The sequence below is a fragment of the Leptonychotes weddellii genome, chromosome 13 (assembly GCF_054177405.1).
Source record: "Leptonychotes weddellii isolate Sample4059 chromosome 13, ASM5417740v2, whole genome shotgun sequence".
NCBI lineage: Eukaryota > Metazoa > Chordata > Mammalia > Carnivora > Phocidae > Leptonychotes > Leptonychotes weddellii.
Window position 1 is genome coordinate 67,918,663 of NC_138381.1, and position 26,522 is coordinate 67,945,184.

General features: G+C 44.4%; 1 protein-coding gene across 5 annotated transcripts in view; it reads right to left on the reverse strand.

Moving 5' to 3' along the window:
- Positions 1-25,214, reverse strand: part of TMEM233 (transmembrane protein 233) — a 40,481-nt gene extending 15,267 nt beyond the window's left edge. The window contains exon 1 of one of the 5 annotated variants that reach the window (XM_081802100.1): positions 24,129-25,214. In XM_081802100.1, the coding sequence (XP_081658226.1) occupies positions 24,129-24,314 (186 nt within the window). In that variant the 5' untranslated portion in view covers positions 24,315-25,214. The remainder of the gene's footprint in view (positions 1-24,128) is intronic. The other 4 variants (XM_081802101.1, XM_081802103.1, XM_081802102.1 and 1 more) reach the window with 4 other exon arrangements.
- Positions 25,215-26,522: the final 1,308 nt, after the last annotated feature.

Consider the following 26,522-nt stretch of genomic DNA (forward strand, 5'->3'; position numbering starts at 1 on the left):
AATAGTACCTCCTTCCATTGGAGGAGCCAACGAGTTAATGCATGCAAAGTGGTTAGCATTGCCCCAGCACATAGCATGTGCGCCATAAATGTTAGCTTTTATTGCGAATTGCCACCATCTGTCTGTTCTTCCTCCAACACTGAGGTCTTTGGGGTGCAGGAGACTCATCTGGGCTACTTATCAGAATCATAGATGATCAGGCTCTGCCCCTTGCTGGAGCAGCATCATTGAGGACATAAGTTTGAGAAACTTTGTTTTAGAGTCTTCATGATCAAAGTCACTACGTAGACCCCCAAATTCTGAGCTCACAATCCAGCTTATTTCTTTTTTAATTTTTATATTTTTCACAATCCAGTTTAAAGTTATGTAGACTTGGATGCTCCTAAAGTGATCATTATCCTATTGTGCTGCTTTGGAAAACGCAGTTCCGAGATGCGCTTCGTCATGGCAACGCACTCGTGTTGCTGTAACCAGAGGAAAAATAACGAGACCCCTCCCACCCCCAAATATTGTCAACTCCTGGCTGTTTGGATGAAAAAACCAGTTTCATGTTCTCAAGTAGGAAGAATAGCAAGTCTGTTCCATACCGAGGGGTACGTCTCTATCTGTGCCATGAGAACAGGTGAGATGGGGGCTTCTTGAGCTACTTGTTTACTACAGGTTAGCAGGGCCATACTGGTGACCTGGCCGAGGGGGATTTGGGTGCAAGCCATCAGTAAGTCTTGCTCACCCTTCATTACTTGCTGCCGGTCTGGCATCTTGTATGTGACCCTTCTCTCTGCAAACCACCCTCTTGCTGGGGCTCCTAAAGGACATGCTGAGTCGTCTAGGAATGAGGCCATGGTTGGCTTGAAAAGCAGATGAAAGCCTCTTTCAGTATCCACTGTGGACTCTCCTCCCCCCATGAGTTCTCTTATGAATCCATTTCCTCCTCTGGGCCTTAAAGAAGGGGCTGCCCAGGGGCAAATCTGCTGGGGAAATGTACGGATGTGGAGAGATGAGGGTGGGGATGTTAGAACTCCCAGATTTCACTCTGAAGGACTTCACTGGTTGAGGAATCTCAGGGTTTGGGGTGGAGATCTAACAAAGAAGCGAGAAGGAATTAATGCTTCCCTCCCCCATTCATTGGCTGTCATTCTTTTCCCTTCCCAATTGGAATTGCGTGCTAAGGATCTCCTGGCAGATGCTACAGACTGAAGTGGTGGAAATGGGTTGTAGAGAAAATGCATGGCTTATAAATCTTTTTCTGAAGAGCTTAGAAAGCAAACTATCCCATCTGCTGTGCGAGAACTAGAAAGAAACAGGGGATGGCTTAGATATTTAACATTTATATGACCTTATTAGTTCTTTTACATATTACAGATGTAATTTGTGAACACATAAAGCATTCGAATGCTACAGAAGCATCCAGTAAATAGTAAGCTCTTCTCATCTTATTTCCAAGAGATAACCATTGTTCGCAGTTTAGTACATTTGCTTCTAGATCCCCCCCACCCCAGGAATAATATGAAAGGAAAACTGACACTTTCTTGCTTCCATTATGGCTAAGCACATCATGTGTCTCAGTCAAGATAAAGAAACAGCAGTTTGCACCCTGAGATAACCCAAGAATACAGAGTCGGTCTGTTGAGCCCACATCCCTCCAATATTAAAACCTTGAGTATTTCCCATCAGTCTTGGCAAAGACAACTTCATCTCTGCCTTGTGCGATGTCGGTGCCCAAACATAGGTCACTTCTTTTGTGGATATTGTAATCTCTTGAGAAAGATACTGTTTCGCTTTGTTAAGTTTTTAAATCATGAACAGACTACTGTATAACTTGGTAACCTTGGCAATTTTGCATTTGTTTCCTTTAAATACTTGTGTTGTGCTTTTATTCGTCTAGCTGGTCCTTTTGAAGTTGGACTTCTTTGCATTTCTTTCCAAGTGAAATTTTTTCTTTTCTAAATGTTTTGGTCTCTGAGTCTTTCTTTGACATAACTAATAGCAGGTAACGTTTATTGAGTATTTATGTGTGCCAGGCACTGTGTTAAGGATTATCTCAGTAGTCCTCATAACAAGTCTGTGAGGTAGAGTTTCCATATTACTCATGGGAAAATTGAGGTACAGAGAAGTTAAAATGATTTGCCCAGAGTCACATAGCTAGTTTGGTAAAATGTGTATGCATGTATACGAATGTTTATTGGTTAAATGTAGTTCTTCTTGATATACTTATTTCCTTTGTTCAGTTTTCTGTTAGTTTGTCTTTTTCTTATTGATTTGTGAGAACTTTTTATATATTGTAGATCAGCATTGTACAGTAGAAATATAATGGGAGGCATGTATGTGATTTTAAATTTTCTAGTTGCCCCATTCAAAAATAAAAATAAATAGGTGAAAATAATTTTTATATTGTATTTAAAAGTGTATGTGCACACACACAGTTTTTTGTTTGTTTTCTGTTTATTCCAAAGTTATGAATAATATTATACTATATCTGTTCTGCAACTTGCGTTTTTCCACTATTATAGCGGGTGTGCCTTTTCAAGCTAGTGCTTCTAGGTCTATCTCTTTCTTTTTTTTTTTCCCTCCAGGCATGATTTAAAATAACAAGTTATACTGATAGAGTTCCTAATTCTTGCCTCCTTGGGGGAAAATCTTAAATTGTCATGGTGCTTGTTGTTATTGTTTTTTAGGTAGGTAACTTTTTGTTTTCAAATAGCTTCAAACTTGCAGAAAAGTTGTGAGCATAGTTGTCCCCTTCTTTTTAATGGCTCTGTAGTAGTCACTTACTATGACTGTGGCTGTACCTCACCAGTAGACATTTAAGTCATTTAAAGTTTGTTGCAGTTACATAATATGCTTCAGTAGACATCCTTATTCATATATTTTTGCACATGTTTGAGCCTCTCCTTAGGACAGATTCGTAGGAATAGAACTGCTAAATCAAAAGGTAGATGTAGTTACATTGGAGAGACAGAGTCAAATTGCCCTGCCAAAAATCTAGACAGATTTATACTTCCACTAACAGTACTTAAGTGCCCTTTCCCCCACATCCTTGCCAAAACTGTGTATTATCAATCTTTTTTTTTTTTTTTTTGCCATTCTGACAGGTTACAAGGAATCTCAGAATGACATTTCTTTGATTCAGTGGTGAGACTCAGCTATCTTTACGTCCTTCAGACCTCTGCTCAAATGTCCACCTTAGAGAAACTTTCTAAGAACAATGAATTTAAAACTCTTTCTGGTGACCAACACAGTGCCTGAAACATAGGAGATCAATAAATACTTGTTACATGAATGAATGTTTATTGGTCAATTGTGTTTCTTCTTGATGAATTTTGTACTTATATCCTTTGTCTAGTTTTCTATCAGTTTGTCTTTTTCTTATTGATTTGTGAGAACTTTTTATATATTACAGATCACCACTGTGCAACAAAAATATAACAGGAGCCACATATGTAATTTTAAATTTTCCAGTAACCACACTTAAAAAGTAAAAATAAATAGGGGAAATTAATAATATATATTTGATTTAACCCAACATGTCCAAAATAATATCATTAAAACCTGTGGTACGACCCATATTTCAAATACTCTATAGTCACATATGGCTAGTGGCAACTCTTCTGAATAGCACAGCAGATAATATACCATAATCTGTTATGTATATTGCAAAATTTTCTCCTGGTTTCTCCCAGTTCATTTTCTTTCCAAATTATAACTTCTATTTTGATATAGATTGAGGCTCACGAGAAGTTGCAAACTATAGATAATACCAGGAGTTCTCATGAACACTTCACCAAGCTTCCCCTGATGATACCTTACGTCACCACAGTACTTTGTCAAGACTAGGAAACTGACATTGGTATGGCACTGTTAACTCAGGCATAGACCTTATTCAGATTTCACCAGTTTTTACATATACTCTTTTTTTGGGGGTGTGTGTATAGTTCTATGAAATTTTGTCTCATCTAGATTGGAGTGTCCACACACAGAAATTCTTTCATGTTACATCCTTCCCCCATGTCTGTATTTATTGTCTTCTAACTCCTATACGTGGTGCTTGGATGTTGCCTGGAGTTCCTTTCTGAGCTGTAGACCTCATAATTTCCCAACCCACCTGCGCTTATTTTAAGGTGCTGGGTAGCAAGTTTCTCTGTTCACCATGCAAAGTATGTTAAAGAGAGGGACCTTTGGTTTCCTTCCAGTTTTTCTTTTCCTCTCTGAGGCAAATGAACCTTTCTCAGGATGTAGAACAAACGAGGCCTCATCACACATTTTGTAAGGCACTCAAGAGTCCCCAGCAGTGCCTTTTCTCTTTTTTCCAAGCTTGGGCTTATGCTGGCAAAATGTAAGAGTCATTACAAAACCTAAGGAGAGCATCCAGGTCTCGGTCAGCTGCCATGAGCCAGCAAAGGTCACACTTTGACAGAAACATGGGCAAGCTCCTTTCTCCTGAAGTGAATACTAATGATGTCATGGTCTCTGCATCAAGTTATTTCAAGTTTATTTATATATCCCTTCCCTGGATGGACACATGATACTCAATTACCCACAGAAGGAAAGTTGGTCAGGAACCAGAAATGAGGGTGACTGTTTCTATGCCAAACCTCAAAAAACAAAACAAAACAAAAACCCAACCAAAAACAGAAGTGCAGCAGAGAGCAGCAAGACTGTGTCATGAGGCTCTGCGGCCAGGACACCTGGCTGCCTATCAGAAGGTTCAGGCAACTCCTGGCATCCACATTTCCAAGAAGGAGAGACTCCATGTAGCTCCATAAATTTTGCTAACTGGAGTTGAACACCAGGGGATTCAATGTTCTAGAAATTTGTGACACTTCACACCAAATGGTAAAGCTATACCACTGTCCAGAGCCAGGAAAATATGGAAAGTACTTTGTCCTTTCCCTCTGGTCTTAGAGCAGAACTCTTGCCACATCCTACATGATATTGGAGGAGACAGCATCACCTATGGAGTGGCCACCAGGTGCAGGCTTGAGATGCAACTCTTCCAAGTTGTACTTTTTTTTTTTTTTATTCCCCTGTGTTGGTGGTTCTCATCCCCAACTGACCTTAGAATTACCTGGAGGGACTTTACAAATTCCTATGCCCAAGCCCCCTCCATGACCAATCGAATCAAGATTCTCTGGTGCTTTTTTGTAAGCTTCCCAGGTTATTTCAAGAAGAATCACGAACCACTGTCCTAGATGGATAGCCATCCATCCATCCATCCATCCATCCATCCATCCATCCATCCAAAAATCATTTGTTGAACACCAACTATGGGCCAGACAGTGCTCCCCACCCTCATGGAGCTTACATTCTGGTGAAGACCGAAAATAAATAAACATGTTAATAAACAAGATGATGGCAGAATATTATTAAGGCAAGAAAAATAGGGTGCAGGGAGGGACCTCTCGCTGAGGGGGTGGTAGGTAGACTGACACGTGAAGACTTGAGAAGGGGCCAGGCCTGCAAAGAGTTGAGGGGGAAGAGGAAGGCTGGCAGGGAAGACAGCACGTGCAAAAGTCTAGGGGTAGGAAATAATTTTCTTACTGAAGGTACTTAAGAAAATTTCCCAGGAGGAAATCTAAGAGTGGAGGGAGAGGAGAGAGAGAGAAAGATGAGAAGAGCCTGGAGGTAAACCAGGGTTTGTGTTAGTTACAATAATAATGGATTATGGCAATTAATAGTTAATATTCACAAGGTACCTACTCTGTGCCAGGTCCTGGACTAACCTTTTATACCATCATATAACTGAATCTTCACCATGACCCTCATGGGGGTAAAAAATTGTATCTGCTGAGAAAACCGAGACTCAGAGACAGGGAAGCAAATAATGTGTCTGCTTCCAAAGGCAGCTTTCTAAGGGGGCTACAAACTTCAGCGAATGATAATAAGTTAATTGGCAAAGCTCTTACGATAACTACGTCTTTATGTCCACAAGAACCTAAGAGCTAGATTTAATACACTGTGGATAACCCAGCTTCATGTAGCTGACTTGATTCCAATTTAATAAAACCTTGGCCACTGATGTGAAAAATAGGGCAAATATGTCTCTAATCTGTGCTACTGATCTCCCTGTCCTAAATTTGTTCATTTTCTTTGTTCTTGCCTACCACCAAATGTGCTCAGAAATCCCACATTCACCCTCGAACAAAATTAGCCACCAAACACAAAATAATAACAATGGGAGACATTGTCATTTGATGTTGTTTTTATATTTTGGTTTCCTGGTCATTATGGATTAAATGAGTTAATACACGTAAAGTGCTTTGAGCAGTGCTTGGGAAATCGCGCCTGTAAGCATTAGCTATTACATTGATATTATTATTATTATGCCACATGCTGATTGATGAGGATGAAAACAAATGAGCTGTTAGATATACTTTGGTATGGGGCGCCTGGGTGGCTCAGTCGTTAAGCGTCTGCCTTCAGCCCAGTGTCCTGGGATCAAGCCTGACATGGGGCTCTCTGCTCGGCGGGAAGCCTGCTTCTCCCTCTCCCACTCCCCCTGCTTGCGTTCCCTCTCTCGCTGTGTCTCTCTGTCAAATAAATATATATATATATATATATATATATATATATACTTTGGTATGCTCCACATTCCCCTTGCCCAGTTGCTCCTCCTTAGGATTATGTCTACTGTTAAGAAAAAAAGACCTGGGTCTGCTTCTCCCTCTGACCCTCCTCCCTCTCATGCTCTCTCTGTTTTTCATTCTCTCTCTCTCAAATAAATAAATAAAATCTTTAAAAAAAAAAAGGGCGCCTGGGTGGCTCAGTTGGTTAAGCGACTGCCTTCGGCTCAGGTCATGATCCTGGAGTCCCGGGATCGAGTCCCGCGTCGGGCTCCCTGCTCAGCGGGGAGTCTGCTTCTCCCTCTGACCCTCCTCCCTCTCATGCTCTCTCTGTCTTTCATTCTCTCTCTCTCAAATAAATAAATAAAATCTTTAAAAAAAAAAAAGAAAAAAAGACCTGGGTAAAAACCAAAAGTCCTCTTCCCCCTTGGTAGGTCATAGAACACATTTCTGTTACCTGGGACAGGTAAGCAGTGAAGCAGGCAGTGACATCACAGTGGGAAGTAGCTTTTCTGGAAAGCTCTTGATGTCTGATAATGCCAGAAGAGAAGACAGCATAAATCACTCGTGTTGGGAGATGGGATGGGAGCCCTGAGTGACCTTGGCTGGAAACCTGTCCTCCGCTCCCCATTGCTCTGGGAGAGAGACGCATGTTCTTAATCATGGCCTGCCAAGCCCTGCAGGGTCTGACCCCTGCCTGCCTCTCCAGCCCCATTTGGAGCCTTCATCCTTGCTCCCCACCTCCCTCTTTCCAGACCCCCCACCCACACCCCCGTCTTTGTCCTGGTCATTTCCTCTGCTGGAAGCCCTCCTCCCTTGATGTCTCATGTGGCCAGTGCCTGTTCTTTCTTCCGGTCTCGGCTTTCATGTCTACTTCCTCAGGGCAGCCTTCTCAGGTCACCCCATCTTCAGTAGGTCCCCTGATCTATGTGCTGTCTCAGTCTTCATCTGTTTCCTTCATGCCCTCCTCTTGATGCGACTCAATTATTTTACCCTGTTGCTGAGTGACTCCACCACCTGATTGTGAGCTCCATGAGCGTTTTTACTTTTTACTCATCACCCTTTTCCCAGTGCCTAATGGAGGGTCTGACACTTAGTATTCCTTCAGTTCCCTTATACGAGGTTGAATGGACAGAAAAGCAAACCAGTAACACAAACAATGCAAACAAACACTGACATGAAGCAGTTGGCCAACTTAACTTTCTGAACAAGGCGACCAGTCATTTTGGTAGTGGCAGAACAGAGGGTAAACTGAGTCATCGAACTTCTGTGTCAGAGTCCTGAAGGGTGGGCTTCTGCCTTAGAATGGCAGACATGGGTTTGCTGTGTGAATGACCAGAATAAAGAATTTGTGGCTTGAGGTCAAGCGCTCATGAGGGAGTTTTAGCCACTTTTACTTCATAAGCCAGAGTTACTGACAGTTTTTCACTTAAATGGAAGCCACCCCCCTGCCCCCAGTACTGGTCTATGTTTATGTGAATTGTGCTATATCCCATTTTATTACAGACAGTATTATACAATAGATATTTGAATCTTTAACATGGTCATAGCTGACCTCAAAGGAAAATAAGGCCTTGTAGGGATGGCTCCGAGTCTCAGTTTTCCTCATTTGTAAAATGGGGGTAATAATGTCTACAACACAGGCTGTTTGTGAGGCTTAATTGAGATCATGCCTGTGAAGGACCCAGCAGTGCCTCATTTCCTCTTGAAAACAATGTGGAAAGATCTGCATTAACATTCCCAGTGTATAGGTGGGAAAACCAAGGCTCAGAGAAGGTAGGTGGAAGGGATGGGGCAGGGTTTAGAACTCGAGTTGAGTGCAGAGCCTGAACCACCAGTATCTGCCTTTGACTCTGTTGCCAGTTCTTGCTGGGGGCTGGAGAGAGAGGCTACAAGCAAAAAAAAAAGAAAGAAAAGAAAAAGAAAAAAGTTGTTTTATTGGAAACTCTGCAACACGTAGACTCCCCCCCTCGGACTAGGGTCTCAAAGCAAGTGAAAGAAGCAAGGGCCAGACAGCCTATTAGATATCAAATAAGGGACTTATATCCAGAATATATAAAGAACTCTTACAATTCAACAACAAAAAGACAAACAACTCAATTAAAAATGGCAAAGGATCTGAATAGACGTTTTTTTCTTTCTTTTTTTTTTTTAAAGATTTTATTTATTTATTTGAGAGAGAATGAGAGAGAGAGAGCACTTGAGAGGGGGGAGGGTCAGAGGGAGAAGCAGACCCCCTGCTGAGCAAGGGTCCCGATATGGGACCCGATCCTGGGACTCCAGGATCATGACCTGAGCCGAAGGCAGTCGCTTAACCAACTGAGCCACCCAGGCGCCCCTAGACGTTTTTTTCAAACAAGATATACAAGTGGCCAATAAGGACATGAGAAGATGCTCAATATCATTAGTCATTGAGAAGCTGCAAATCTAAACCACAAGATACCCACTAGGATGGCTAGAATAAAAAAGACAAGGGGCACCTGGGGGGCTCAGTCAGTTAAGCATCTGACTCTCTCTTTTTTTTTTTTTTTTAAAGATTTATTTATTTATTTGAGAGAGCGAGAATAAGAGTACATGAGAGGGGGGAGGGTCAGAGGGAGAAGCAGGCTCCTCGCCGAGCAGGGAGCCCGATGCGGGACTCGATCCCGGGACTCCAGGATCATGACCTGAGCCGAAGGCAGTTGCTTAACCAACTGAGCCACCCAGGCGCCCTAAGCATCTGACTCTTGATTTCGGCTCAGGTCATGGTCTCAGGGTCCTGGGATGGAGCCCCATGTCAGGCTCTGCGCTCACTGGGGAGTCTGCTTGTCCCTCTCCCTCTGCCCTCTCCCCCACTTGCACTCGTGCTCTTCCTCTCTCTCTAAAACAAATAAAATAAAAAATATTTAAAAAACAACAGACAGGGGTGCCTGGGTGGCTCAGTCATTGAGCGTCTGCCTTCGGCTCAGGTCATGATCCCAGGGTCCTGGGATCGAGTCCCACATCGGGCTTCCCGCTCTGCGGGAAGCCTGCTTCTCCCACTCCCCCTGCTTGTGTTCCTGCTCTCGCTATGTCTCTCTCTGTTAAATAAATAAAATCTTTAAAAAAAAAAAAATTTAAAAAACAACAGACAAGTTTTATTGAGGAGATGGGGACACTGGAACCCTCCTGCATGAAACTGTCCAAACAGCACAGCTGCTTTGGAAACATTCAGCAGTTTCTAAAAAAGTTAACATAGAGTTACAGTATGACTCCGCAATTCCGCTCCTAAGTATACACCCAAGAGAAGAAAACATACACACACAAGAACTTATCCATGAACGTTCATAGAGCATTACTGATGATAGCCAAAAAAATGGAATCAACCCAAATGTCCATCAACAAGTGAATGGAAAAACAAAATGTGGTCTTTTCATACAATGGAATATTACCTCACTTTAAAAAGAGGTACTGACTGGTGCGTGAGCATGGCTGAACCTGGAAAACACTATGCTAAGTGAAAGAAGCCAGACATAAAAGATCATATAATGTATGATTCCGTTTATACATGACGTCTAGAATAGGTAAATCCATAGATACAGAAAGTCAATTAGTGGTTGCCAGGGGTTAGGGGAAAGAGGCATGGCAAATGATTGCTAATGGCTATGGAATTTCTTTCTGGGGTGATGAAAATTTATTGGAATTAAGGACTGGTAATGATTGCACAACCTTGTGAGTATACTAAAAATCACTTGAGTTGTACACTTTTTTTTTTTTTTTTTTAAAGAAGCAAGGCCTGGTGACAGAGCTTTTGCATCTCGAGGGCTCCAGTGGACAAATGGTGGAGGCCAGAGAAGTTGATGGTGTCAGGCAAGCGATGATGTGAAGGCTTAGAAGCAGCCCGGGGGGCATTTGACAGTTACCCCAGTGTCCACCGGAAGCAGCTGCCAGGCCCTGCTGGTGTTAACAGCGCATTAGAGTTTTGTGTGAGCACGTGAGAAACACCTCTCAGAAATACAGAAAGGAATTTTGCGGGAGTTGACGTGGCAGGGAGGGCCAAGAACCAGTGAAGCCTGGGCTGTTGTTTATTAATGTCAACTATATTTGCACTCACAGGTCATGAATGCCTTAGGGAAACTGGGACCCAGGCAAAAATGGATATTGCTTCTTCAGGGACCAGATTAGTTCTGAGTGATTGTTCTAGTTTGGAATGAGGGTTGAAGTAAAAGTAAACCAAGAATTTGCTCCTACATGTGGGAGCAGTATGGCTTGGGGCTGAGGCAAAGTAATGATCTATGAAGAGCTCTTGTGTGACATCCCCTCTCCCCCCGCCCACCCTGGATAACAGAAGCCCTAGTTCTCTATTTTGTGGCCTATTCTGGGATTCCTTCCTGGGGGAGTTAGATCCATTTTAAGTGGATGACATAGATATCATCGTATTTGTCCTGGAATATTCTGCCACCATGCTTATTCTGCCCCAGGGCCTTTGCACTTCCTGGCTCTGCCCAGATCTTCCCATGGCTGGCTTGATTTCATCCTTCAGCCAACCACCCTTTCTAAAGTAGATTCTCTTCTCCACCTCCTGCCCCCACTAGTCTTTCTCTCTCATACTTCCTTGCTTATTTTCTTCACAGCGCTTACCACTCTCTGAAATGATCTTGTTTATGTGCTAACCTGTATATGGTCTGTCTTCTCCCACTAAGACAAGTTCCTAGAGAGCTGAGACCTTGACTGTCTCATTCAACAAACAGGGAAGGCTGTGGTTGTCCTGTGCAGCCCATGGAGTATTGGGCAAGTTTGCCCAATCTGGGGCAGAGTGGATCCCTTTGGCTGTGGATCTGAAGCCACACTCTGCAAATAGATCATCTGTTTGTTTCCTGTGTCTTCTTTCTCAACCGGTTCACAAATCTTGAGGGGAAGGAGAGAAGTTAATTCACTGACCCAACATGTAGGCCTCTTCTAGTCAGAGAACCAGCTAGCTCACAGATGCCCCAAATGCCAGCTGTATTAAGGGTCACCATAATGTCTGGCACATATTAAGTGTTCAAACATTGTTGAACAAGTGAATGAATATGAGAGAACCCCCCCCTCCTTACTTCCTAACCTTGAAAAGTGGCCAGAGGTTTCCCAAATGCTGTGGTATCTTCTCCAAGGGGGACCAGGCATATTCGAGTGATGTTTGTGTTGGCTTAAAGCTCTCTTCCCTCATCTGAATTCCTTTTCCCACCTTTCCTCTTTGAAGCTCGGAGCTAAGTGCTGCCCAACCAACTTCCTACCATGGCGGCTGGGGCCAAGGATGCCATAATTGGAAGAAAAGGCTGGTGACCCAGGCTTTCTCTGTCTTTGGCCATACAGATGTCTATTTGCCACATGCCCTGCTTCTTCCGTTTTCCTTCTCGTTGAAAATGGGTTTTGGACTTTGTCACAATCAAGCACAAATGTGGAAGGGACTTTTTTGGGGGCTTATGGGATGTTGAAGTGTTAGAGACATTCTTGCCAGAGTCCATTTCTTTCTGTTGGTAGATCCCTAGGAAAGTGTTGCTCAAGGGGAGATACTATGAGCCACATGTTCTTCAAAAGCATGAAGAACTTACCTCAGGAGCATCAGGTGCCCTCTGTGTGGTTGAGAGAACAAAAAAGTGGGCTTCGCTATGGAAAATAGTATGTTTTAAATTTTTGTTTGCTATTGTTTGATCTACTGAATTGCCAATATTGAAATCCTGATTTTAGAATATGTTCCCTTTTCTTTAAGGCACCTCTTTTCTTGGGGCACCTGGGTGGCTCAGTCGGTTATGCTCTGCCTTTGGCTCAGGTCATGATCTCAGGGGCCTGGGATAGAGTCCCGTGTCGGGCTCCCTGCTCAGCGGGGAATCTGCTTCTCCCTCTTCTTTTGCCCCTACCCCCGCTAATGCTCTCTCTCTCCCTATCTCAAATAAATAAATAAATCTTAAACAAAAACACCTCTTCTCTCAAAACCATCCTCCTCTTCACCATCCCTGTATCTCTAGTACATATTTGGCCAGTGGGAAGTGAGGTTACCTCTCTGTCTCTGTCTATGTGTGTGTATCTCTGCCTCTCTGTTTGTCTCTGTCTCTCTCCTCTCTCTCACACACACACACAGACTCACATACCTATATAGACTTACATTAATGCCTGAACACAGCCTCAGATGCTTCTGTTCAGGTGTAAGAACTTTTTTTTATATAGATCAGCATTGTCTTAGATCCCTAACTCCTCGATAGCAAGGCTCCATCAAAATAGCTTGATGGACATGGGCACTTTAGTAGTAACGTCTGAGTTTTCAGATGACTTTGGGATTTCTCATTTTGATTTTGCTTGCTCCTAAGTTTCTGTGCCTAAAGGTAGTACTGGGAGTTCAGAGATGGGGCTTGCAGATCACAAGGCACATTTCCTCGCCATCACCCTTTTATTCATTCATGCTTGTCTATCTCCTTCTTGTGCTTCTGGGCTGTTTCTCTCCATAAATATCTTCAAGGACAAGTGGGAATTTTCCTTTTGCCTATCTATCATTAAAACCAAAAAGCTAGAGAGGAATTCTGCCAGGCTTGATTGAGAGTATTATATGATGCTTATTCTATTGTTGGGGCAGATCTATTAAAAGGGAAAGCTTTCAGAACATCCAAGCTGTATTCCTATCAAAGGGTGGGGCATAGCCACCTGATCATAATCCTTCAAGAGTCTAGACTGTAAACTACATGGGGGCAAGGATTATCATGTTTGATTTTGTCCACTAGGGTCACCTTTCTTTTCTTTTTTTAAAAAAATTCCATTATAATTAATATACAGTGTTATATTGGTTTCAATATAGTGATTCAGCAATTCTATACATTACTCAGTGTCACCTTTCCAAGCTTTGCTTCCTCATGGATAAATGGGGCAAACAGCTTTCCTGCATACCTTGCTGGGATTTTGCGAGGAAAAAGTGAAATTGTGTCCATATGGAAATGTTTTGAGAAGTAAAGACATACGGACAAATATGATGATGTTGTTGATGATGATGATGATAATGGCAATACCACACTACCGAAATTATCCAGAACAAAGAACAAATGAAGTTATCAAAAGAGGGAGTTAAATACAGAAAGTCTCCTTCAGTTTGGGGGAATAGGACATACACTATAAAGAGTAAAGGAAACAGAAGGATGAATTTCTGAATTTCACCTATAGAAGAGAATGAGGGAGGAGGAACATCAGCAGAAGTTTGGCTAGGGAGACCCATTAAAAATACTTATGTTGGAAGAAAGTGGAGAGAGGTGGGTCTACAATGCAAGAATGTTAGGGATGGAGACCCTGCCATTCCTCCCTATCAACAATGGCTCAATCCATTAAGCCATGAGAACCACAATCATTAAGAACGGTATTAACCAAAGTGTGCTTTGTGGTGTATTAGCCTTAGGATCAAAGGATCCTGGGCAGCATGCTTAGTAAATGCTCTGTGTTACACTATTCCACTGAAGAACCACAAGGCACAGTGTTTGGCCAAAGGTTCTGAGAAACCCCAAAGGAAAGGAAACAGTTTATTTTTGCTTAATTTAGCATTTGACTTCTCAATTTCATCACCCCCCTCCCTACCCCTTTTTTTGGTAAAACTTTTTAACATTGAGCAGAACCAGTTGTCCGAGAAGCATGGTTTTTGAAAAGTCTGGCTTACTTCTTGAACTTGCGATAACTGGAGGTTTTCAGATATGTTCAGGCTCACACTCTGAAGGCATCAAATTTCTGGATGAGTGGAGCGCGTAATCCTAGCACGTTGAGAAGAGAGACCAATTTCCAAATGTGGACCCATTGGGCTGCAGTATGAGGATGTTGGTGAGCTCCAGACCAGCCAGGAAAGTTATCGCAAGAACCAAGCTTTGGCCAACCGCTCAGTGACCTGTGGCGTTAGCCTGGGTCTCCTGGATATTTTTCTTTTTCTTTTTTTTAAAGATTTTATTTATTTATTTGAGAGCGAGAATGAGAGAGAGAGAACATGAGAGGGGGAGGGTCAGAGGGAGAAGCAGACTCCCTGCCGAGCAGGGAGCCCGATGCAGGACTCGATCCCGGGACTCCAGGATCATGACCTGAGCCGAAGGCAGTCGCTTAACCAACTGAGCCACCCAGGCGCCCCTCCTGGATATTTTTCAAAAAAGTTTTGGCAGAAATGCAGAACACGGCTGGGAAGGGAGGGGAATCCTCAGAGATAAAGGTAGGGAAAAACTTAGGTCTCTTTAGCCAGTCATTCATTCATTCAACATATGTTACCTACTGACCATGTGCTCAGCATTGTGCTAGTCCCTGGGGCCCACAGTGCCACCTCAAGGGGTTCACATACACAAATTGGTGCAAAGAAGTAAAGGTGTCCTGAGAGAAATCTGTTCAGAGTATAATGGGCACAACCCAGGGTGAGGGAGGCAATCAAGAAAGGCCTTATGGAGGAGGTGATTTTCCAGCTGAGTTTTGAAAGAGGAGTGAAGTCTGCATTTAACAAGATCCTCAAGTGGTTAAAGTTTGTGAAGCACTGTTCTGGAAGGTGACTCCTCCTACCTGGTCTCCCCTTGATAATTATTTGCAGGTTTCCTCCAAAGTCATCATTAAAATTCATACATTATAAGTGAGAAATAATTTGCTTACTAATTAATGATAAACTGCACCTCAACCATGGCCCCGTTTTGCCAGCTCATTTAATAGCTGCTGTTGTTATCTGGGCAGTGTTTGATGACTTTGGGAAATAAGTTCTGGCTGGACTTCTTTTTTTCCTTTTCCTTTTTTTTTAAAAAAAACTGTAATGGAATTTTTTAAACATGAAAAAAATCAAGAAAATAATATAATGAATCCCCATGCTGCCAAGCCCAGTTTCACTATCTATTAGCAGCCATTCTTGTTTCATCTATATTTCCTATATTAGCTTATGACACAGCCATTATATCATTTTATCAGTAAATTTAAATGGTATTTAAAATGTATTTTCTGGGGCACCTGGGTGGCTCAGTCGTTAAGCGTCTGCCTTCGGCTCAGGTCATGATCCCAGGGTCCTGGGATTGAGCCTCGCATCGGGCTCCCTGCTCGGCGGGAAGCCTGCTTCTCCCTCTCCCACTCCCCCTGCTTGTGTTCCCTCTCTTGCTGTGTCTCTGTCAAATAAATAAATAAATAAAATAAAAATTTCCAACAGTGACACACTTCAGGTAAGATCTTTATCATCTTGAACCATTTTAATACTCTTCAGAGCTTCATGTGCAGGAATTCATAAGAGATAAATCATAAGGGTCCATAATATTACTACCCCATTTCTCAGCTAATGATCATGTGGGAAAAGCCAAAGAGGATTGAGAGAAGTCACACCCAATGAGCTACAACATTTAGAGCTCCAACTAGTGAGCAGTGTGAAATCTCCTGGGTTAGCTGCCTGGACTGAGACCTGTTATTTCCAAGTTCTGCCTTGGTCACAAAAAAAGCCCCAAAAAACTCCCCTCTAAACTTAATTGAAGTCCACTTGAAATCTAGTTTTGATGGATGAGCAGTCCCCAGTGGAGCCTGGGTCGGATGGAAAGAACAGTCAGTTTGGTTTGTCTTTCATCCTGTGGGTATTCACTTTCTTTTTGACCACAGACCTTGTCTTCTAGAGCAGGTGTGGTCAGGCACAGGGCAGGGCTGTAGCTCACCGTGCCAGCCCATGACCAGATAATGGATTTTGACAATGGCTTTCAGACCACCGATCCATTATCAACTGTATCCTCTGCGGGTTTACGAGACCTGTTGCCTTGTTTTGAGGAGGATTTCTCTTTGCGTCTTTTCTGTGTTGGACCTTTTTTGCTGGATCCTATGTCTTTCTCTTTCTTGATTTACTGCTTTGTTTTGGGGGAGCACATCCTCCCATAGCTTGCTGGGAAAAGGTGTATGGCAGGTAGTTTTTGTTGCTGTTGTTCGGTTTTTTTTTTTTTTTTTTTTTGAGATCTTGAATGTCTGAAAATGCCTATTCTTTTCTCTCCCTTGACTGATTGCTTGGATGGGTCTAAATTGAGGTTGGAAATAATTTTCCTTTTGGGTTTTGAAGTCATTGTTCCACTGTTTAACTTTCAGCATTACTGATGAGAATTCCAAAGCCATTATGAATGCATCCATGGCATGTTTTTTCTTCTTATAAATTTGTAGGATTGGAGAGAAATTTTACCCTTAAATATCTGAAATTTCACCATGATGTGCTTTGGTACACATATAATTTCATTCATTTTATTGGGTACCAAGGGACTCTTGCAATCTGGAAACTCAAGCATTCAGTTCTAGACATTTTTCCTGTATTATTTATTTAATAATTTCCTCCCTTTGTTCGTTTGGATTTTCTTGAACTTTCTTTTTTCTTTTCTTTTTTTAAAGGTTTTATTTATTCATTTGAGACAGACAGATACAGAGGGAGGGAGATCATGAGCAGGGGGAGAGGGAGAAGGAGAAGCAGACTCCCCCGCTGAGCTGGGAACCTGACATGGGGCTCGATCCCAGGACTCTGAGATCATGACCTGAGCCAAAGGCAGACGCTTTACCATCTGAGCCACCCAGGCACCCCTTTTATTTTATTTTTTTTTTTTTTTAAGATTTTTTATTTATTTATCTGAGAGAGAGAATGGGAGACAGAGAGCATGAGAGGGGGAGGATCAGAGGGAGAAGCCGACTCCCCGCCGAGCAGGGAGTCCGATGCGGGACTCGATCCCGGGACTCCAGGATTATGACCTGAGCCGAAGGCAGCCGCTTAACCAACTGAGCCACCCAGGCGCCCCGACCTTTTTAAAGGTTTTATTTATTTATTTGAGAGAGAGAGAGAGCTCATGAGAGGGGGGAGGGTCAGAGGGAGAAGCAGATTCCCGCCGAGCAGGGAGTCCGATGCGGGACTCGATCCCGGGACTCCAGGATTATGACCCGAGCCGAAGGCAGTCGCCCAACCAACTGAGCCACCCAGGCGCCCCTCCAGGCACCCCTTTTATGAACTTTCTGATTGGATGTTGGATTTCTGGGAACAATTCTCAAATTTTCTTGTATTTTTTTATTACTTCCATCTTTTGGGGGAGGAAAATTTCCTTCCTCATTTTTTTTTTTGTGATAAGATATATATAACATAAAATTTACTATTTTAACTGTTTTTAAGGGTACAGTTCAGTGGCATTAAGCACATTCACACTGTTGTGCAACCATCACCACCATCTGTCTCCAGAACTTTCCATCTTCCCAAATTGAGACTTTGTACCAGTAAACATTCCCCTCTGTCTCTAGCCACTAACAATCACCGTCTCCTTTCTGTCTCTATGAATGTGACTACTCTAGGTGCCTCACGTAAGTGGAATCCTACAATATTTGTCCTTTTGTGGCTGGCTTCTCACTTAGCATAATGTCTTCAAGGGTTATGTTGTAGCATGCGTCAGAATCTCCTTTCTTTGAAAGGCTGAATAATATTCCATTGCATGTGTATGCCAGATTTTACTTATCCATTTATCTGTTGATGGACATTTGAGTTGCTTCCACATTTTCTATCTTTTTTGATTTTTGTATTACTTCCTTGAGCTTCCCTCAACTTTGACTTCTAATCCTTCCACTTTTTAAAAAAATCTACCCTCATATTTTTAATTTCCCAAATCTCTGTTTTGCTTCTCTGATTTATTTTTTTCCCAACCTGTCCTTGTTTTGTGGACACCACATAATTTCTTATTTCTCTAAGGATGTTCATCATCTATCCTTAAATTTTCTTCTGCTTTTGGCATTATTTATTTCCTTACATTTCATTTCTTCTGTAAACCACAGGTCTCTTAATTCAGAAGAATTGCTTAAACGTCCGATAATCTTCCTCTGCCTGTTCCTATTTGAAAGTGAGACACTGAAAAACTTCTTGGAAGTTCTGTGGGTGAGGATGGGCCTATCAACAGATGGGCAGCCACTCATGATTGGGTGGGGCTTTTATTATTTCTCTGGAGAACTTCTACATATTTGTATCTGTAGGTTTTTTTCTTTTTTCTTTTTTTTTAAAGATTTTATTTATTTGTTTGAGAGAGAGAGACTGAGAGAGAGAGAGCACATGAGAGGGGGGAGGGTCAGAGGGAGAAGCAGACTCCCTGCTGAGCAGGGAGCCCGATGCGGGACTCGATCCCGGGACTCCAGGATCATGACCTGAGCTGAAGGCAGTCACTTAACCAACTGAGCCACCCAGGCTCCCTGTAGGTTTTTTTCTTTTGGTATAGTCACATTCTTGGAGAGAAATTCTCCAATCTCCTGCCTGGATGCCAGGGTCAGGGTACAAAGTGGGTACAGGAGCTAGAGCCTTCCTTGTTCAATGATACCTTAACTTTACCCTCAGCTGTGCCTGGTGTCTAGAGCCATTCTGTTTAATCTCACCAGAGAGCAAATCTCCCATCTTCTGTCAGGTGCCTACAGCATGGACTGGCAGATGATCTCTGGTAGTACTGACTTCTTTTTTATTTTTTTTTAAAGATTTTATTTATTTATTTGACAGAGACAGAGACAGCGAGAGCAGGAACACAAGCAGGGGGAGTGGGAGAGGGAGAAGCAGGCTTCCCGCTGAGCCGGGAGCCCAATGCAGGACTCGATCCCAGGACCCTGGGATCATGACCTGAGCCGAAGGCAGACGCTTAACCAACTGAGCCACCCAGGCGCCCGTAGTACTGACTTCTTAAACAAGACTTTCAAACACTCCTCCACTCTTCAGCCCTACTCTTTATTCCTACCTTCAAAGGTTGTATCTTTAATCGGCACCTCAAATTTCTGAGCCTTTCTACAGTTTCTCAGGGTAAACGGACTTTCTTCTTGTTGGCTCCTTCTTCTGCAGGATTCAGAATTCAGTAATATCTACTCTGTAAGGTCAGTCAATGCTCAACTAGCCATTTTCCATGTTCCAAGAATTTGTCACCTCTCTGCTCTCTTCATCTGTTCCCTTAACTTGTCCTTGGGTATTTGTGCTCTTTTAGATTCACTTACTGTTATTTTAAGTGGTTGCAGAAAGGAGTGGAGAAAAATAGGCCTGTTCAATATTCCATGCTGAACCAAAAGTCTTAACTTGTTTATTTGTATGCATCCCAGCTTAGCATTAATATTTACTTTTAGGCTACAACAATTATCTATTCCAGTGACCTATTTTCTTGTTATTGCTTTTGTTCTTACTGAATTTTCTGGTCTCAATAAAAAGAGGAAAACTGCCACTGGAAAAGGCAATGGCATGTATCCCTAAAATATACACATCATCATCCTTTCCCATCATCACCATCGTCATCATACTTACTGAGTTCTAGCTATGTCCCAGGCAATGGGATGAAAACATTTAACTTTTATCATTCAGTCTTCAGAGCAGTACTTGAATAGGTACTATCACGATCCCCATTTTACAAAGATTGAAAAACCAAGCCTCAGAAAGATTGAATCAGTGGCATGAAATCATGGACATAGTAAATGGCAGAAAAGGACTTGAACCTCAGTGGTTGGTGTCTAGACAGTTTCTGTAAGTGTGAAGGAGAAGTTGTTCTGATGAAAGAAGGCTTATAGATCACCCAGTCCAAAGTCATTTGGTATCCACACTTAGAGTGACCAGATTGGTTCAGCTGTGTGAATGGAGGCTCAGCATGGACTCAGCTCCAGTCTCTTGAGTCAGGTAGCAAATTCCAGCTACACAACCAACAGATGGCGAACTCAACCTAAAATTGCCAGTACTCCTGCAATTTGCCTAGAACTTTTCTCCTTCTACATCTAATAGCACAGAAACCTTGTTGATCTTATTTACTCCTTGATAGAGGTAAGGGAGTATATCAATGTCTGGGATAGAGCCTGGCACATAATAGGTGCTCAGTAAATATTTGTTGAATGAACAGGCATTCTTTCTCTGGAGTCAAAAGCCATATGGAAATTATGGAGTTCCTTTCAGATGGCATAAACAGAGATAACCAGCGATGGGTGGGAGCATGGGGAGTGAGGCTTGAAAGCCAGCCTGGGCTCTACTTTCTAAGCCATGTGCCCTGGTGCAGGGCTGCATCTGCGAGGAGAAGGGATGCCATTTTCAAATTCCCATGGACATGTGATATGGGCTAGAAGTGGCCCAGTCTGGGGAGAAGTTCTTGAGATATGCATCCCTGAAATTGAGTACAGGTTAAGTGCACTTTCAATACACAGAGAAGCCAAGATTTCCGTGTTTCTGCCACTGGCAACGCTTGACCCACCAAAGTTCCAATAGGACAAAGCCATGTTGTACCGATTCTCGTCTGCAGGGCACTGACTGCCTCACAACCCCCAGGACTTCCCTACCTCCCCATAGGGTGGTGGAAAGATCATAGACGCCCACAGCTTGAGGAATGTTCTTCTCAAATGTGTATTTTTTGAAGTCGTTTTCTTATTTGCCAACATCTCCTCCAACTTGGTAATTTCTAGAAGTCTTCTCTGGCTTGGTTTAATAAGTAAAGGTCTCACTGTTTTGAGATCGCTGGGAACTAGTTATTTTGAGCCTTATCAATATTTTCCATACAGTCATGTTTATATCACTTTGCATTACCTTATAGTGTTTCTTGATTGGGGTGTTGTTGATGTTTGGGGTAGGTCAGGTCTGCACTGGGGGACAGACTCCAGCACTACAGGACGTTAGTCCTCTTTGCCCTTTCCAACAAATACCAGTAAGGCCCCAAATCACTGCGACACCACAGATGCTCCCCATCATTTTTTAATGCCTCCGTGGGGACTGGTGCCACACCCAGAACAGTGTGCCTGGCTGTACCACAAATTACAGGTAAGTCAGACTTGAAAAGAGCCAGACCCCACAAGACACCATAGGCAAGGCACACAGAGGCAGAGTTGGTCCGCCCCCTTCCTCCTACACACCTTCCTCTTCCTCTTTATTCTTTGGACTCTGGAGTCTTTATCATGAAACGTGTCAAGCCCAGATCCGCACGGTTTCAGTGGGAAAACACCTTAGAGGGTGCGCGATGGGGGAGAGTGTGGGAAGCTCTTCAGAATTTGGGTTTCACTTATTTGATGTTCTGTTTGTTTTCATATGTGGCTTATGTTGTTTCCAGGCTCCAAATCGATCCATCTGTGCAACGATTATTGCATGCACCTAGCACAATGCTGGGAGCTGGACATGCCTTATCCTGTACCATCCTTATAACAGTTTTGCTCAACTTAAAATGTTTTTCACATTCCCATTCTCTAGATGAAGAAACCAAGGCTTTAAGAAGGTGTGAAACTTGCGTCTAGTCAGCTTTCCAAGTCCAGTGTCTGTGTTCTGGTGTGAGAGTGGTGTCTTGCTATAAAACTATTGGAAAAGTCTTGAGGGAGGAAATGGGGGGGGGAGATAAGAAAAAGAGGTTTCCATTTAAAGCATGTACCAGTCTTATCCCCCTGGACACACCAAGTGGCATCATTAGTATCCAGCCTGTCACCACGAGCTGGAGTGTTAGCTCATCTCAGATCAGTGAAGGAAAAAGCCTTTGCAGGCAGTTTTATAATTGGCCCTGGGAAAAAGGGCGAAGTGGCTGCTGATTCATTAATAAATCAGGATAGTGTGTGAGCACCAATTCCAGCCAGAGTGTCTGCTACTGCCTGGAGAAAAACCCAAGACTGGTATTTCTGGTGAGGAAGGAAGAGAGCAAACTGGCTGGCTGGTCCTAAGGAACCTGATACCACAGTTTTCCTGGCTCCAGTCTGGGGAAAAAGGCAGCAGAAGTGAGGCAGACATCATGATCCATTAACACCATTCATTCATTCACACATGCATTCATTTCGTGTATTTATGGAGTATCTGCCACCTGCCAGATTCTCTTCTAGGTGCTGAAGATACAGCAACAAACAACACCCACAAATACTCCTACCCTCATAGGGCTTATACTCTAAGGAGGGGGCACAGAGAGTAAGCATATTAATAAAACAGTATGTCACGTGAAGAGGAGTGCTCTGGGCAGAAAACAGCAAGGAAAGGGGAGTAGAGCTTGTGGGATTTTGATTTTAAACCTCTATCAGGGAAGGCCTCAGGAAGTGACATTTGAGCAAAGATCTAATAATAACATCATACTGAACACTGTTCCAAGCATTTTACAATCATCTCATTAATCCAGCAACCTCAGTAAATTATGGCTACGATTATTCCCATTTTACAGACAAAAAGACTGAAGTTAAGAGAGATGCAGTGATTTCCAGAGATCATACAGCTAGTCTGTGGTCGGAACTAGGGTTTGAACCCAGGCAGTGGCACGCTTGAATGTTGATACGGAGAGGGGACAAACGGGGGTTGGGGAAGAGCGGTTGCGCGTGCAAATGAGGTCTTTGTGTGCACCCACGAAGCGAATACGGTGCCCCCCGTGGGCAGGTGTGGGCGGACTTGAATGGGGGAAGGGGGCGGTGACTCTCAATCTTCCCTGAGCTGCATCCGACTCTCTTGGTCTGCGATTGGGGAGGTAGATCGCTGCCAGGGGTTGTCCCGGGACAGTGCCGGGCGGAACCTTACTCGCTGCCACCCGCGGGCCAGCTGCTCCAGTCAATAAGGCAGGGCCTCGTGGGCGCTCGCCGCCCTCCTGGTGGGGTTCGCCCAGGAGTTCCTACCCGGGCTGAAAGGGGTCGCGGAGCCGAGCTCTGGGAGGACAGACTGGAACACCAGCAGCCGAGGCGCGTGGTTTGGGAGGCGGACGCGCTAAGGGCGCACGGTGTGGCCAGTGCATTACCGAGAGCGCCCTCGGCGCGGGACTGAGCGATGGAGGGGAGCCTGGGAGCCCTTGGGGGATGCCAAGAAAGGCGGAGATAGGGTCTGCGCGCAGCAAATGAGGGAAGAACTACGACATGCTGGGGCAGAAAGAGTAAAAGGCCAGGGCTCACGTTGCAGGTGAGAGGGGCAAAAGGGGCGCTCCAGAAAAGCCTGGAGAGCGAGAGGGCGCGCTGGAAAGAGGGGGCCTAGGGGGTGCCAGAGAGTGCCAAGGAGAGGGAGCTGGCGTAGAAAGAGTAAGAAGGAGCTGTTGCCCCGGAGAGGGGGTGCCTAAGAAGGCATGGGACCAGGATCAAGGAGAGGGCGTCGGAAATCGCTTGGGGACCCCCAGGAAGTGGCCGGGGCGAAGCGCTGGGCTCAGTAGAGCAAAGACTGCATGCTAAAAGAGTGCCACGCGCTGGAGAGGGGGAGCCCCGGCGGGGCACAGAGGGGGGCCCTAGAACCCGTGCACTTAGAGAACGGGCCGTGCTTTTTGCCTGCAAGGGTGGCACACTTTGAGGTTCTAGAAAAGCAGGTTGAGAAGAACCCGACCGGTGCCTACGAATGTCAGAGGAGGTAGGCAGGGAAAGAAGCCGCAGAGTCCACGGAAGAACTCCCCGGTTTGGACAGAGTGCACGATGGGCGATGGAAGGAGGTGGAAAGCCGCCCTGGGAGAGGTTGGATCAGGGCTCTGAGCGCTACAAGCAGCACAGAGGAAGCGCCGGTGGTTGAGGGCACAGTGCTGAGAGCCTGAGAAAAGTGAGGAGGAGGCGCAAAGGACCGAAAAGCCGGGATGTGCCGGGCAGTGCGTAAGGGAGCGATGGAGAGCGCGCTGGGTGCCCAGCACTCTGGCAACGCCTCCCAGGTCTTCCCTCCCTGGCGGCTTCAGGTCCTCATTCACTCACCATGATGGAGAAGACGAAAGCCACGATGTTGATGGGGTACGCGGGGCAAAAACACGAGACGATGGCGAGCCACAAGTAGTTCTTGGGCATGGGCACGTCCTCCTCGGTCTTGTCATCCTCGGTGTTGGCCTCCGGACTGCTGTCCAGAGCCCTCTTGAAGTCCGAGCTGGGGTCGCACTGAGACATGGGCGAGGCCGGCGGGGCAGGGTGGGTGGAGGAGCGCAGGGTCCGCGCGGTCGGAGACTGAGGCTAACTGCTCGCGGCGAGGCTCTGAAAAGTCAGCGGCGCGGGACTCAAGGGAGACGTGACCTCACCTCTCCTGCATCCTCCGCTTGCACCATCCCCGGCTGAGGGACCTGGGCCAAGAGCCTCCACACAAGAGGGAGGGAGGGAACGAGGGAGTGAGGGGAGGTGGCAGGGAGGAGGAGGGAGCCGTAAGAAACGGGACAGGCACTCCTGGAAGGACACACCCAGAGACCATCAGACAGGTGCGCAGACTCCAAGTCCGAAATAAAAGGAGGCTCAGGGCAGGGGAGAGTGAAGGTTCTTTACGTTGCAAACTGGCCAGCCTGCGGTCTCAAGATGACCAGCTCATCTTTTCAAGCGGCTGAATTTGAATACATTCCCTCCTGTAACAGAAGGCAACCCAACTCTGTGCAGGTGGCCACAGACTGACTACTTCCCTTTGACTAACAGTTTGCTTTTTCCTGATCCGATCCCTTCTCAGACTTGGAACATGGAGCCCCAGTAATTTCTCTTCCCCGACAGGTGGGCAGGGAGCAAGGTGCTCAGCATTGGGCCCAACCCTTTGGGCACTGCACAGGGGTCCTCTGGAGAGCAAGCCTGAGTATAGCCAGCCAGTAGGGGCCAGTCTGGGTGCCATCCACTTTTTCCCAAGGGTACAAACAAGGAACCCTCTCCTCTCCACATTTCTACCTAGAGGGCCCCTGGAGGGAGAAGCAGGTACATCTGGCTGCTGTAGACAACCCAGGTGGATAATTGGGATGGGAAGAAGACAGAGGGGTCTACTTTGGCAACCAGCATGAGGTGAGCAATTGCATCATTATCTAAGCAATTCATGAGAGGGGGTTATGGACCAGAACTGAGGCTCCAAACCCAGACAGAGATGGGAAATTGTCACATTTGAGTTGAATGACCTCAGGAAAGTCCCTTCACCTCACGGAGCTCCAGTTCCTTCATCTGAAAAAAGTGGATAATAGGAATCCCTTCCTTATAGGGATGTTGTGAACACTATAAAATTGCAGCTCAAAGCAGGTGAATCTAAGTGCTCTGTACATGTTAGTTTTTTTTATTAGGAAGCTATTCCCCCCCAGATACAGTCATTATGCAGTATCTCAGACCCAATATCCCTTGGTGCGTATATGTCACCCAAAATCCAGATATTGGGAGCTGGCAGGGCCACAGAGAAATATAAGTAATTTTATTATGCATAGTTTCAAAAATAGTTGCTCACATCACAATGCAGCAAAAGTATTAAGCATCTGCTTGACTTTCTCAGAACATGAACCGATTATCTGGGATGCTCTCACTTCTCAAGGGGCCATACTTATTCTGATATCTGCCTCCCTCATTGGACTGCAGACTCTCTGAGAAAGGGGACCATCTTGCTCATCTTTGTATCAGCACCTGGCACAGTGCCCAGGACAAGGTCTGTGCTTAGTATGTGAACACATAAAGATGAAATAATGCTTTCTCCCCCATTTTGGTTGGTTAATCAAGTGGGAATAAAACAAAGAATCAGATCTATCGAGTTCTCAACCAAGTCTTTGCTTTGGTTGTTTTCTCTGCCTGGGATGCTGTTCTCTTGGACTGCCCCAGGGCTGTTCCTTCTTATTTCTCAGCTGTCAACTTAGTCACTTCCTCGGAGATCTTCTCTTTATATTATTTAGTGTAGATCCCCATAGTAATTACATTTCAGCAGCTTTTTATTTATTATTTTTTAAAATTAACATGTAATGTATTATTTGTTTCAGAGGTACAGGTCTGTGATTCATCAGTCTTACACAATTCACAGTGCTCACCGTAGCACATACCCTCCCCAGTGTCCATCACCTAGCCCTCCCATCCCTCCCACCCCCTACCACTCCAGCAACCCTCAGTTTATTTCCTGAGATTAAGAGTCTCTTATGGTTTGTCTCCCTCTCTGGTTTTGTCTTGTTTCATTTTTCCCTCCCTTCCCCTATGATCCTCTGTCTTGTTTCTCAAATTCCTCGTATCAGTGAGATCATATGATAATTATCTTATTGACTTATTTCATTTAGCATAATATCTTCTAGTTCCATCCACGTTGTTGCAAATGGCAAGATTTCATTTTTTGATGGCTGTGTAATATTCCATTGTGTATATATACCACATCTTCTTTATCCATTCATC